The 14,406-nt window shown below is 37.4% G+C and overlaps 1 protein-coding gene across 5 annotated transcripts in view; it reads right to left on the bottom strand.

Annotated features, from left to right (window-relative positions):
• Positions 1 to 14,406, bottom strand: part of LOC134536713 (heterogeneous nuclear ribonucleoprotein L) — a 204,046-nt gene that overhangs the window by 39,837 nt on the left and 149,803 nt on the right. For 3 of the 5 annotated variants that reach the window (XM_063376583.1, XM_063376587.1, XM_063376588.1), the window contains 2 exons: positions 9,473 to 9,704; positions 4,457 to 4,578 (listed from right to left, as the gene is read on the bottom strand). In XM_063376583.1, coding sequence (XP_063232653.1) covers positions 4,457 to 4,578; positions 9,473 to 9,704 — 354 coding nt within the window. The remainder of the gene's footprint in view (positions 1 to 4,456; positions 4,579 to 9,472; positions 9,705 to 14,406) is intronic. The other 2 variants (XM_063376585.1, XM_063376586.1) reach the window with 2 other exon arrangements.

The raw sequence follows: 14,406 nt of genomic DNA on the forward strand, positions 1-14,406 counted from the left end.
TCGGCCCTGAAATAGGTATGTTTGCTGATCGTGACTCCATCAAAAAATCGAACATTTTCGTATCTAACGCTTCATCTTGGCATGGTCGATATTTCTTTTTGTCTGTCCCAAGAAGAACTGCACTGTCTATTTTACTTCTGTTCGAAAGTATAGTCGAGAGAGTTGATGATGGTATTCCATACTTCTTAGCGACGTCAGATTTTTTTTCACCACTATCCACAGCATGCAGAATTTCCATTTTTGTGGCTAGCGAAATTGCATTGCGTTTTCTTTTACCCTCCATCGATCAAAACAAATTAATATCTCACTTCGTTAATTTCGTTGCAGTGTATCGCGCACACAAACATCACACGAATGTAACTAGCGGGCGGTAAAAAAAACTCATAACAGTCAGAGATGTCATACTTAAATGCAGTAATCGTCACCTGGCAAAACAGAGATGAGACTGCAACTGTGGCTATAATCGATAGTTACTGTCGAGGTTTTTCTAAAATGTATTGTCGCAGCTATGGAATAGGTTTTCATAGATGTTTACTTTTTTCAATAGATGTGGTATGTAGCCTGTACTATGGTTATCTATGAAGCTAAGCCAATATTTACGTTGTGAAGTCGAATGTATACATATTACGCGAAAGCATAATACAAGGAAATATGTAGCTTGCAAACACTATATCGTGTTTAAAGTTATTTTAGTTCTCGTCCTATGGTAAAAGTAATTCGTAATAACGGAGTTACGTCATGTGGCGAAGAAAAAATGCTCGTTAATTAGAGGTTAATATACGTAAAAAATAATACAGTTTTGGCGGGACCATATTGCGTGTTCGTAATAAAGAGTTTGTCGTTATAACGGTGTTCGTTAGGTCGGGGTTATACTGTATTTCTAAAGTTAATCAACACCATTTCCGAAAAAAATAAATGTGGTCTCATAGATTTGTCTAACAGAGGAACAAATTTAAATAACAAAGTAATGTGATATCACAATTGCAATTTTTTTTTCCATACTACAGCATCAATTTACGGTATTTATGAATAGCAGTAACACAATTCCATCCTCCTTGTTCTATGGATATACACTAGAACCCCAATTTTACATATGCTTACTGTTCCACGGATTTCATTCGCAAAATACATAACTACCTTCGTTATATTGGGCGTGTCCCATTTTTAACCACTTCCACCCCCCCCCCCCCCCCCCAATATATTGTTTTTTTTACTTTTTGGACCAAATATATATGTGGTATTTATGTGTATTTGGTCTTAATAAATAAAATACCAGTAAATACTAAACACTATTAATGCAACGAAGGGGAAACACTCCGGCCGCAGCGTGTGACCATGGAATGTGCGCTGGTCCCGCCCGCCAACCTCTGCGCTGCAGCTCATCTTAGATGCTTGAACATGTTTACAACCGCATTATCTGCTTACTTGATTTTACCATAAAGAGTAAAATATATTACATATTGCATATCCCCTTATGATACCAACAACAATAAAAAAAAAACCTGACTATTCCAGATTTTTCCTTGTTCCAAAAATACTATTAAAAGTTTCAATACAATGAAACCTCGTTTATTCGTTCCCGCATTGTAGAATTTCCCGGTTTTATTGTTCAATGTCCGTGGTCCCGAAAAAATCCCGCAAGAACAATGTTAAAAAAATCCCGTTTCCATCGTTTACGAATATTTTTTAACCCGGTTTAACGGGTTGAACTTTACAGGCTTTTTACCGATTTCACAATCAAATTCCCGAGAAATTTCCAGTTTACGCGTGTCTACACGACACGCAATACCAATATTTACATATGGCGGCCATTACTAAAAGAAAACGAATAAAGTGAGCATGACGCTGTTGCTAACAGGTTCACCAACTTCGATAAAACAACAGACGAAAGCTAACGCTCGCACGATAGTTCTTGCTTTGTGCGATAATCGACATAACAATATACCAGTGGTCGATATACTGTACATACTAGCCCAACGTAAACACGTTTCTATTTAGCGACAGTGAAATCCTGCGAGAAACATAGACAAAATTGTTCATCCTAGCGTTTCCGTGGCCGGCCGTATATGCGCGAGATTTTCTTTGTTTACGGTAAATTAGCTTTACGCATTTAACTCTAATGCACGTGTGAAATTTGTAAAGGTTCATTGATATGTATCGACCTACAAAAGAGGTTAAAACCATTAAAGAGCGTTTAGAAATTATAAATGCCGTTGAAAAAAATCCAGGCGAAAAACGGGTTGATTTGGAAAAGCGCTATGGTATTCCGCCATCGACTCTTAATTCTATCTTCGCTAGAAGAAATGAGATTCGGAAACAAGCAAGTCAGTTCGGCCAGTCTTCAAAAAAACGGAAAATGGCAAGACAGTCGAAATACAGTGAGCTTGAGAAAGTTTTGTTTTCTTGGTTCCAGCAAGTTCGGGCATCAATCATCCCAGTGGACGGCACATTTTGTTCATTTAAAAAAATTCAGGAAGTAGTGAAACCCCTTATTTACGTTACCGTTATTTACGTTTTCCCGTTATTTGCACTATATTCTTCAGGTCCCGTTTGGTTCCCATTTAATCCAATACAATACTTTCACATGAATTACGTCTCAAAAATCTAATCCATCCCGCTATTTACATCACGTAACAACGATAGTAGGCCTAAAAACATTGTGAAAAACGTAACTTTTATAGTCGGCAGTGAACATTGTAAATCGCAAAATAAACATATTTTATAACATGAAAAGTTGCTTTTATTTCTAAACATATAATAAATTAAGCCTAGGCGTGTAAGAGTCCGAGTAATTATAGCAGGAGACAATCTAAAATGTAATCGGGAAAAACGTAAACTCACGAATGTATAAACGTTCTGTTACTATATTTATGTCACAACTTAGCCGAAATACTGGTACGAGACATAAACCTCACTAGATAAAATGAGCGGAGTCTTGGTAACTGTTTTAAACGTATTTTATAATTTCGGAAGTATTGTACAGTTGACGCATATTTTTTAAACTAACCATTTATATCTGGGGATCGTAAATAATTAATTATTGGTATCAAGAAATCAAGGTGAACGTAAACTTGAACACGTCACGGCAGCGAGAAAACTGGTGCGTATAGCAATAAACTGGTATTAGAAATGGACAAAACTGGTACACGGGAGGTGGAACTTATATTTTTTTCCGCTAAGCTCGCATCTATTGGCTGGCGGCTGATGGAACGTCACGAGTCTGGGCGGAGCGTAGAGTGAGTTATACTGCGCATGCGCAGCTCAGAGAACAGAGAGAGCCAGCCGGCGGCTATGCCGCGCCGAAACAGCTGATTGAGTACGATGACCTTTCTCCGCGCACGGCGCGCTATTGACGGTAAATTTCCAATTTGCGGCCCTTTTATTTAAAATTTTTTTACTGTGGTGCAATGCGTAAGTGTAATGTAGCCCGCATTTGTTATGAACGCTGCAGGATGCGACTGTATTTTAATTAACTTTAACGTATTTCTTACTTTTCCCTTTATTTACACTTTCCCGCTTTTTACACTTTTATACTTTGTCCCCATGAAAAGTGCAAATAAGGGGTTTTGCTGTATAATTTTCCAATATTGATAGTGTATATACAGTGTGCTGCTGGTGTCAGTTTATGGAAATACCTAACTGATTCACTGAAAGTTTTTGCAATAGTACATACATTGTGCATTTGGTAACTTTAGAGTGTGTTCCCACATTGTAGGATTTCCTGGATTATCCGTTTTTTACTTATGGTCCATTGGAAAACGGATAATCAGGGTTTCACTGTACTTCAATAAATATTCTTAATGTAAATACGCGCCTCTACAGTTAACTGACAAATATTTTATTTAGGCATTAACTGTAACTGATTATATGTTTACTTTGAAGGGAGAAAAAAATGTCTGTGAATGAAAAATATCTACCTAGCAACCGAAGTTGATAATCATTTTATGGTTTTTAGACATCATAAATAATCACAACCACAAACCTTCAGTAATCATTTTTACAAAAAATATCCACTTTCAAACCAAATGCAAGATGGTTGTCCATGTCCATTAAGCATCAGCAGGTTTAACCAACCTTGGAGCTTTAGGGAACTTGGGCTATGCAGCACTGCCATGCAACATTGTCAAGTTTTGAATAAGCAAGCAGTGCATTTTGCTTTTTCAACACACATTTCAAGAAAAATTGTGCCTGGGTTATTAAAGTAAATATGGTAGTAAGCAAACATAATTTTGAAAATGATACAGCTAACTCACGTTTTATAATAAATGCCATTACAGAAATTATGAAGCAAAAAAAAAAAAAGCTTCCCACAAACATTTCCCCTGACCCATGAAAACAATCCCTGACTTTTCCAGGTTCTGCCGGTCTGTGGCCACCCTGCAATAGCTGAGTGATGGTATTCTACACCGAGCTGCAGTCCTCTACACTTGTATGATCCACGAACGTGAGTACTCACCCCAGTTGCAGCTTAGAGTTGAAGACTGGGACGTTATTGAGATACTGCACGCATCTCTCCACGGCCAGACCATTCCCCATTTGGATCATGGCACACCCATCCTTCGTCTTCAAGAACTTGATCTGCAACACAACCCACCAATCATTATGTACACACTAATAACCACTGCAGCTAACTCGTGAGATGTTCATACAAAAGTACAAGGATGTTTTTCCTGGAGTTGTAAATAAACCGTTTGGTTCTGAAGGTTCTTAGCAAACTGCCATTTCATTACTTATTTTATTTTTTTTAAATTTTATATTTACATTTCTAAATACAGTAAACTCCCGGTATATCGCGTTCCGATTGATCGCGGAATCGGGTATATCGCGGGTCAAACCATGTCCCCCGATCAGAAATGAATAATAATGGAATAAATAGTTGACAGCAGATTAGGATAATTTTGCGTTGTAACTCACAAACTAAGCATCGGGCAGAAAAAAGCCTAGGCGTAGAAAATGTCCGCAGTGAAATTCTAAACAAGATATCTCCGTACATTATTCCTCTATCTTGTAGGGTTATCAAACTATGGTCCAATCCAGCCCAGAGTTATTTTCTGAAACACTAGTTCTTAACGTCGCTTTATCTCACAAATTAAGCATCGGACAGGGGACCCGATAAAGCCCGCCGTCCAGCGACATTATCAAGCGTGACTCGGCTGGGGATTGATGTTGGATAGGCTTGGTTGACGGCATGAGCTGGGAGGGGTGAGGCGAGCCAAGAATATGCGACCAAGACACCCGGGTAGTCGGGAGGGGTGGAATATAAGCGCTAGTGATGAGAGGGGCGATGAGTAAGCCGAAAGGGGGGAAGTCTGGTGACCTTGAGTACGTAGTTCATTCATTTCCCGTCTGCACACTTCTCGTGGTCACGTGTGTTGACAAGCGGAGACAAGTCATTGTTGACCGTACGTTATTGAAGACATGTTTTTACAGTCAGTCTTGTTAGCGCTTGGTACAATGTCACAGAAACGAAAAACTCATTCTATAGCAGATAAACTAAAAATCATTGAGCTTGTGAAAAAAGGTGAGACGAAAGCAAGCATATCACGTGAGTGCGGTATCCCAGAAGGTACAGAAAGACAGAGTGAGCCCAATCATGTCCCGTTGCTTCACCTGGCAATCTTAAAGCATTATGCAGAACAGAAACGCTCTGCATTAGTACGCCAAACAAAAATGTCCGATTATTTTAAAAGAAAAGAATAGGTACATATACATATGTAATGCATACATATATTTGAGTGATTGTGTAAACGCTCCACGCTGTAAATGTAAATTTGAGGGCAGTTTTTTATTTTTATTTAATGTCTGACCTGTCGCATGCTGTGCTGTCTTGACAGACAAAGGCTGCGGTATTATGTATAGCAGTGAATGGAGCCGGGTAGTTGAAGTATACTGTCGGAGAGGGAAAAGGTGGGAGGGAAAGATAAGGCGTAGAGAGAGTTAGAGATTTGAGCGGGCAGAAACACGGCTGGTGGAGGGGGTGGGGGAGGGAATGTGTTCACGCAGCACACAGGCAGAGCATGAGTCACTTGACTGAGCAGCGTCTCTGCGTACAAGGCAAAATCAGGTAGTCCAGTTTTAAAATTCCACTCCAGAATCTTCCCATTTAGTGTGGAGCACTTACACTAACTATGACGTATTTTATTTTTTTACATCTTTTACGGTACAGTATGTACTGTATTAATTGGTATTTTACTGAACATCTGTATATAAATGTTTTGTTACAACACTTAAACCTACAGACGTAATATTATTGGGTAATTCATTGTATTATACACGTTCATCTTTTTACTTTGGTATAATGTTTTAACATTAAATAGTAAAGTAAATCAGTTAGCGTATTTTTAATCTTTGCCGAGGAATTCCCAGTGGTCCAATACTTACGTGAACCATACTGTACCACTTTTGCCGTGAGGTAGTAAACAAGCCCCGGAAATGTTTATGTGTAGCGGCCTACCGACCTTTAACCAGAGGCTGGGGAATATAACACTTGCTGATCCGAGTCACACACACTCAGCAACTCGACACAGCGTTTGGTGGAATAAGTAAAGACAAAGTTTAACAGACTTTTTAATACGGCGCCACAGATTGCGCTAAAATTAATTTGGCGCAATTTTTGTTTCCCGCGTGTGACCATTTATAATTTACTGAAAGCATGGATAATAAAATTTAACCACTTGACACGATAGACGATTCTTTTTTTTTATTGTACAAATGCTAGAATCGTTTTTCCCGTATCTGTGGCCTACTTGGGCAAAAGACACGCTATCTGTAAGTAAATATAGAATTTTTTTTTGTCAATCAAACTCGGTACTTTGCGATTCATATTCGGTTTGAAGTATCACTACGGCCTTTCTATTTAGAAGACTTTGACCACAGAATCGTGTGTAACCGCACACACTGCACTTACTTTGTTACGGACACTCAGACGAAGCAGATACTGTGGCTAACACCACGAGACTGGCAGCAGCTTGTGTGCCGCACGTGTGTATGGCGGCGTTTGGCGCGCTCGTAGGCCGTGCGACAAACTGTGCGCTACACGCGGAAAAATAAAAAAAATTCAACATTTAATATTTATCTTTATAATTTATAATTTTTATTTTGTCACCCGCGATTAGTGAAAACTGCGGATGCAAAGTCCGCACATAAGGCGGGCCGGGCTGTCTATACTGTGCGTGCTTGCCGACCTATTAGAACACATGCGGTGTTATATGCCTTTTGACCTTGGTCACATCGAAACATTGCGGTTATGCAACAACGCGGGCAAGAGTTATGTCCCCCGACAACCGCGTTAAATAGGGAGTGTACTGTAACATGTCCACCAACATTTCTTATTATTACAGCTGCAACACCAAACTGTACACTTAAATAATTAAAAAGGTTAATGTATTTTAAAAATAAACTAACTGGTTTGTAGCAACGAGGATTGTAAAGCTATCAAGAACACAAACCTTCATGAAGTTCAGGCATAAAAAAAATTAATAATAAACTGATATTGGACTTGCTAATACCATCAATGTAATGCTCTAAACCTACGCATTTTCAACTCTTGCGATTACTTCAGCTACCTTCAGTTTTGAGATCCTAGTTCTAGTCCTCGTGTCTATGTATTTACTTAAAATGCTATCCTGCACTAAAACAAAGGTTTAAACAAAATTTAAAATAAAACTGTTTGTCAAAAATGCAGCTTAACATGCTACTGAAAACTACCAAGTAACTCATACACAAGCAACTAATCGATCAGTACGAGAGAACACTTAGAACGAGAAGTACGTAACAGACAAGACTGCAGTTGGCAATCATCAGCATCACTCAAGCAATGCAAGTTTCCACTGTTTACTCCCATGCTACATACACATCCAGAAAAACACTGTGTGTCAGCAAATTACATCCAATCACAACGAACACGCTTCAAAAGTAATGACTTCTGGAAGAAATACACACTTGTAAGAGAGGGAAGCTATAAGGATGTAGAAAAATGGGTTCATTTAAAGTGATTCTGAGGTACAGGGAGAAAAATAAAAATTCTTATTTTTCAACATAGGTATATCCAAATGCCGTGGCCTGCTTCTATTCAGTTAAATACAATAAGAAAAATGTTTATTTCCTTACCAGCAAGAATTTTAGAGAATTTTTATTTAAAAAGTAATTAGAGAGAAATGTTCAAAGATACATTCCTATTTAGATACCTAATTTTTTAAAATCAGAATAGCCAAAAATATTACATTTATAAATTCATGAACATTTACAACAAACATTTCAAAGACAAAAATGGTTTTTTTTTTTTAAAGATAAGTAATGGAGAGAAAAAAACCATCACTTATATTATTTATGAGGGTCATATGCCAAATACTAATGACTATAAAATTAACCATTATCATCAAGGTTACTACAAACTACTTACTTTACACACAAGTGTATAAATGTTATATGTAAATGCAAATTATTACCTTACTTTCATTTACACACTTGCAACTGCTTTTCATTCATGTAGAATATACAAACCCAATCTTTTGATTATGTATTAACATATGTCCAATTTGGTAAACGATTATATATTAACCATTAAATGTATGATCAAACTAACAAATTTTCAGGAAAGAATACAATTCAGTAGCGACTATAAGATTTTAAAAATGTATATATTTAAGACAAATACTGTTATTCAAAAAAGTAACAAACTTTAATAAAAAAACACAACATGCTGATCAATTTAAAATTAGCAATAAAGGTCTCAAAAGTTGATAATACAACACAAAGCAAAAAAAAAACTTTTTGATAGATTTTCCAAAAAAATTATCAACATATGTAAATGGAAAACACAAATTCTACAAACTTGTGTTAAAAACAATGACATCATGAGCCATATATTACGAATTATGTATTATTTTGACATGTTAGAAAATATATTTAGTAATTTCATAACTGTATCATTGAAAATTTTTTGAAACAATGCCTTGTAAATTATTATTACCACTAATATATATATATTTGATTCAAATGAGTTTTAAGCATTAAAACTGGAGTACATACTGTGGGATAAACAGAACACAATCAAAACATTGAATAGGGTCAATTTAACAGGTTACCAAAGAAGTTAGGATGTTTAATAAGACAAAAAGTACATTCCGTGAGGTATAATATTTCAAACAGAAAACAAAACTATAAATACATTTAAATATAAAAGAAATAATTTAATTTGCTGTAATGAAGATGCTATACTTATCTTCATAAGTTTTAAAAACAAAGCCAAAACCATTTCATGATAGTTTTTTTTTTTTTCAAATTGAAAATGATTTCAGCCAATGTCTAAATACATGGCACAGCCATAACCGAACATAATAATTGCCGAGGAAAACAAACCGGTCAGAAGTCAGCCATTGCGTGCTGTTTTGATGGAATTTAAGAAAATTAATGTATTAAATTTTTTGGCTGAATCTCGATATTAGCACAGTATGGGCTGTGAGCGACTGACCCTGAGCACGTTGCCGTAGAGGCAGAAGACGTTGAAGAGCTTGTCGGCGTTGACCCGCTCCGTGTCCAGGCCGTACACCATCATGACGGCCCCCTGCTGGCTGCCCGAGGAGCCCGGCCCGCCGGGGGGCTGCGGGATGGCCGGGGGCCCGTGGCCGTACCCGGCGCGGGGAGGCGTCGGGTGCAGCGGCTCCCGCCCGTACTCCGGCTTCATGCCGTACCTGGGCACACTTCTGCACGTCACACGCACCACTGGACCAACTGTCGTTTGGTCACATTATTTTCACATGCAATCATTTTCAACTAGGTATATTAAAACTTGTATTAAATTGTTCACTAAAGGGGTGCTGGCAATGAGTAAGTACGCATACAACCAAACTTCAATCATTCAAATCTAAAGGGACCACTTGATTTTTTGCACTTCGTAATAATAGTCATTCTAAAAAAAACTATTGCAGTAATACAAACTTAAAATTTTTTTTTCTGCATATTCAATTGAACAAAATTAGCTTTGGACCTATAAATAAAGAAAATTTCACCCTTTAAACAAATAAATTACTAAGAACTTTGAGAAACTTTGACTGTGTATCACAAATTTTATATCAAGTTTTGAAATAAAGTTAATATTTTTGTTTACTAATTGCCTAACACTCCTAAAAAAACAATGAGCTCTTAAGAAAACAGTACAATAAGTATACTTTTGAAGGGACGGTAAAACATAGTTTAATAGGTACACTTGAGATTAAAAAAAAAAATTACTTCTACAGTCCACTCTTAGCAGGATTTATTGCTGAAGAATACATAAAAAATTCAGAAGTTATGGCAGCAATATTTCCATCATTAGAACAATAATGTTGAGATGAATTCATAGCCTCCACTTCAAGATGCCAAACCATGGTTGTTACCTTCCTCCCTCTTCGCGCAACCTTTCCTTCTTTCCTTCGTATCATTCCCTCCGATCCTTGCTCTGGCCTCCCTCCAGGGTTCTTGCACATCGGCAGTGCGGTCTAGGCTATTATTTAAGCCCCGGAGAGCCTTGCCTCCTCTTTTTCGGGTCATTTCACTTGGTTCAGTCAATGAACTAAGGTATTGTTTCACATCTTAATGTACATTTACCATAGCTGCCAACCCTGAGAAATCCAAAATCTTGAGGATTTTCAATTTGTGATTTTTTGCTGTGGTTTCATGAAAACGCTTAAATATATCTAACATACAATATTATAGGCACTGATGTGTATAAATGCATATTTCACGTCAATCAATTAAAACTGTTTCCAAAAATCAATAGGAACAAATGCAAACAACTTACCTACATTAGAAGATCATAAATGTAAACCTTCACAGTTCACACGTAGGTCTGCACACAAAATGATGTTATTTTAACTCGATTACATTTGTAGTTTGTTAGAGGAAACATTTATATGTATAAAAAATAATGTAACTTTAAACTAATTTTGATTATAAAATTGTAAATTGAGGTTGGATTAGTATTTCAGCACATGTATGGGCCTACAAATTAAATGCAGATAATTTTCACTTCTTCAATGACATGCATGTTGAAGAGTTAGCCTTCTTTAAAAAATTTGCATCAAAATTCTGTTCATAACAAAGTCCTCTCTGTGATGATTTCAGTTTGACCAGTTTTTCTAGAGTTGCATCACACATTGATGCTCTGAATTGGGTTCTTGTTTTCTTAATTTGTAAAAAAATCCTTTCACACTCTGCATTGCTATGTGGGATACAGAGAACGGCAAGCATTGCCCTGGAAAGTCTGCCATATTTTAAAGTATTGTCTGGATTTTTTATTTTTCCAAACAGCTTTATCAGCAGCTAAATCTATTAGGTGGCAAGGGCATCCAATAACAATTAAATTAGGCATTTCGTGCTTCAGGACATTAGCTACGCAGCTTTTGTTACCAATCATCACTGGTGTGTTATCTGCACTTAGAGCTAGACAGTTAGAAAGAGGGATGCCATTTTCTTTCAAATCTCTCAGGAGAAGGTTGCCAATATTTAAACCAGTCGAATTACCCTCTAAAACTGGGACAGACAACAGATTACTCACAATTGCAGATGTCTCTTTGTTGTAGAAAGTAACGATTGGATACAACTTTGCATCACCCTGATTGCTTCCATCTGTCGCCACTGAAAAAACTTCACTTTTCAAAATCTCAACATTAGTTGCATGAGTTTTCTCTTCCATTTCTGCAATTATAGCTGATGTTTTTGTTCTTGCGCAGCTGTATTTTTTTGCAATTTCTCTGTCCAGGAACATTTTCCTGAACAACGAGCCTGCATGATCAGAACAAGTTATTGGCAAATTGTGTTCCACGATAAAAGACGTAAATAAACATTCTGCACGAATTATACAGTTCTCAGACGTATCAGAAACAAAATTCAGCTTTTTATTTGAATCAATGCACTTTACGCTATCAACATGTTTTTTTGTTTGGCAGTGTTTAAACACGTCGTTTCTGCCAGCATGCGCGAGTGAAAAATCACAACGGCACGCAACACAATATGCATAATTTTCACCTTTACGAGACGATATGATGTGCGGAAATTCTTCTGCATAAAACTTTTTGAAAGTTGTTTAGCAGTGTTTCTTCACGCCGCACTGCTGCGACATCATAAACAAAGAATATATACGCTAATCCACTACATAACCAACAACACGTCTAGAAACAATCACGGCCGCCATTAACGATCAAAAGCAACTGTTCGAAAAAAGCAACAGGTCGAAGTTATTCGATCTCGAATCGAGGTCACAAGCGATATATCTCCGACCAATCTAGTGTGATACGATTGTATTGATACAGTTACAATCTATTGACATAAAAACATACAAGGTGAAGAAAAAAAAAACGAAAAATCGTGAGGAAGGGATGTTCCATCGTGAGGGCGTGACATATATCTACAAATAGTGAGCCTCACACCAAAATCGTGAGAGTTGGCACCTATGATTTACGTATTTGGACTCAAGTGTTGGTGCGACGTGAAGGCCCGGCCAGACAAAGCACGCAAGTTGGAATTTTTGGGAGTTGATTTGGCGACAGATGGTGGCTCTGTCTCGTAACATAAATTGTTAACTATTCTAAATTATTGTTTACGGCCACCATTTAAATTCATGTTTTGGAATAACTTTTTCATGGCATGTAACTTGTTGCTGTGCTACACCGTAATATTCGCTTGTGTAGCATGCCATGTCCTGCTGAGGTGGGCCACGTTCGCAGGTATGTCTGTCTTTCGCAGTTTTGACGTGGCTTGGAATTAATTTCAATTTGTAGCCACACGTATTTTCTAGCGTTCTGGTTTCTTGCCGTGTTCATGTGTGAGAGCACTTAGCCTCATAAATTTTGACATATTGTAAGAAGCATGAACAGGTTGCCATTTGACTGTACCACCTGCCATGCTTGACCTAGCAAGGCTTGCACTGCACTGTTATCTAGTCAAATTTATTAAGTCGTTTGCAAACTGTATTTCCCCCTGGGATTTTACGTCCGTATAATAATTTTGTGTAATCTTTTGGTATTTTATTGTTATATATTCAGGGACGTAAATCATCTTTTTATGTTAATGATCCTTACGCATATGGAAATATTGTAGCTGTACATTAATGCGTAATGTATGCCACTGTTAAATTGTATGGCTTTTGAGATGGTCCATACAGGGTGTCTACCAGATCTAGTAAATTAAATTCCCTGATTTTTCCAGGTTTTCCAGGTCTAAAACTAAATTTTTCCAGGTTTTCTTTAACACAATTACGACATTCCAAGAAACTGAAAAAAAAACTGCATAATATTACATTGACGGGTTTCAAAGTATTTCAACTTACTTAAATTAGTAAAAAAATTACCTTCTTCCAAACGTGGCCAAAGTGACTCAATTGATGGCAAATAAAACATGCTGCTACAAATATTTCACACACTTCCTTTTGCAAAAAAACATTAGTAAAAGGAAGCTCCCATCAATTTCGCAGTGACTCAACTTTTGCGTCTATTGCACTTACTTCAGAACGAGCCAAATCCAACATTCGAGCCTTCTTCAACTGCAATGCCTTGATCTCCTCTTCAACTCTTCTTTTTTCTGCCTTCTTCTTGTCTGTAGCTTCCTTTTCTTTTTGTTTTGTTTGCAGGGCTTCCTTACACCTACAACTAGCATTTCTTACATACTGTAACATGGACATGGTGATATCAACATGCTCTACACCTCCAAAACGTTGAACAAAGTCATACATCTGTCTTTGTGCGATCAGTATTTCTTCCTGCAAGTTTTCAGTCAGCTGATTAGAATTCACTCAAAATCCTCTTTCCAATGATGCATTTCCATGGGAAAGTACCAACACCATCCTCACAAACTTTAGAAGGCCTGTTTTGGCAGCTACTGTATGTGCCTTAAGAATGAGCATCCACAAGTGATCAAGAAAAAGACGAGAACAGTGCTGCAGAATCTTGCGAGGAACATACCAACTGATATGATCACTCAATGTTATCAGCTTCTTGTCCTGATAGCCACCTGTCTTGAAGACAACATTCTAAACTGTACTTCACACGCTGTTTCCTCACACCCGAATTTTAAGCCACAGACGGACATAAGCAGGTAATTCCCTTGGTAAGATTGTACTTCAGGGGACTTTTGTCTTGAAATTTTTTTACCATAACCTTTAGACAAGTCCTATCATTTTTCTGTAACAGGACAGACTTTTCTGGTACTTTCTTTTTCTTGATGGCATGGCGTACTGCATAACCCAACTTGATATTGTTAGCAGTCAATAGATTTTCCTGGTTATCTACATCCAATCGAGATACATTGCGTTTCTCCCTAAAGCTCTTCAGTACTTCTGGTTTCAAAAACTTTCCTGCCAAAGCTAATAAAATGTCTACCAGTGAATCATAGAGAAAAGGTGCCATGGGTGCTTCACTTTGGAACATTGTG

The sequence above is a fragment of the Bacillus rossius genome, chromosome 11 (genome assembly GCF_032445375.1).
Source record: "Bacillus rossius redtenbacheri isolate Brsri chromosome 11, Brsri_v3, whole genome shotgun sequence".
Classification (NCBI taxonomy): Eukaryota; Metazoa; Arthropoda; class Insecta; order Phasmatodea; family Bacillidae; genus Bacillus; species Bacillus rossius.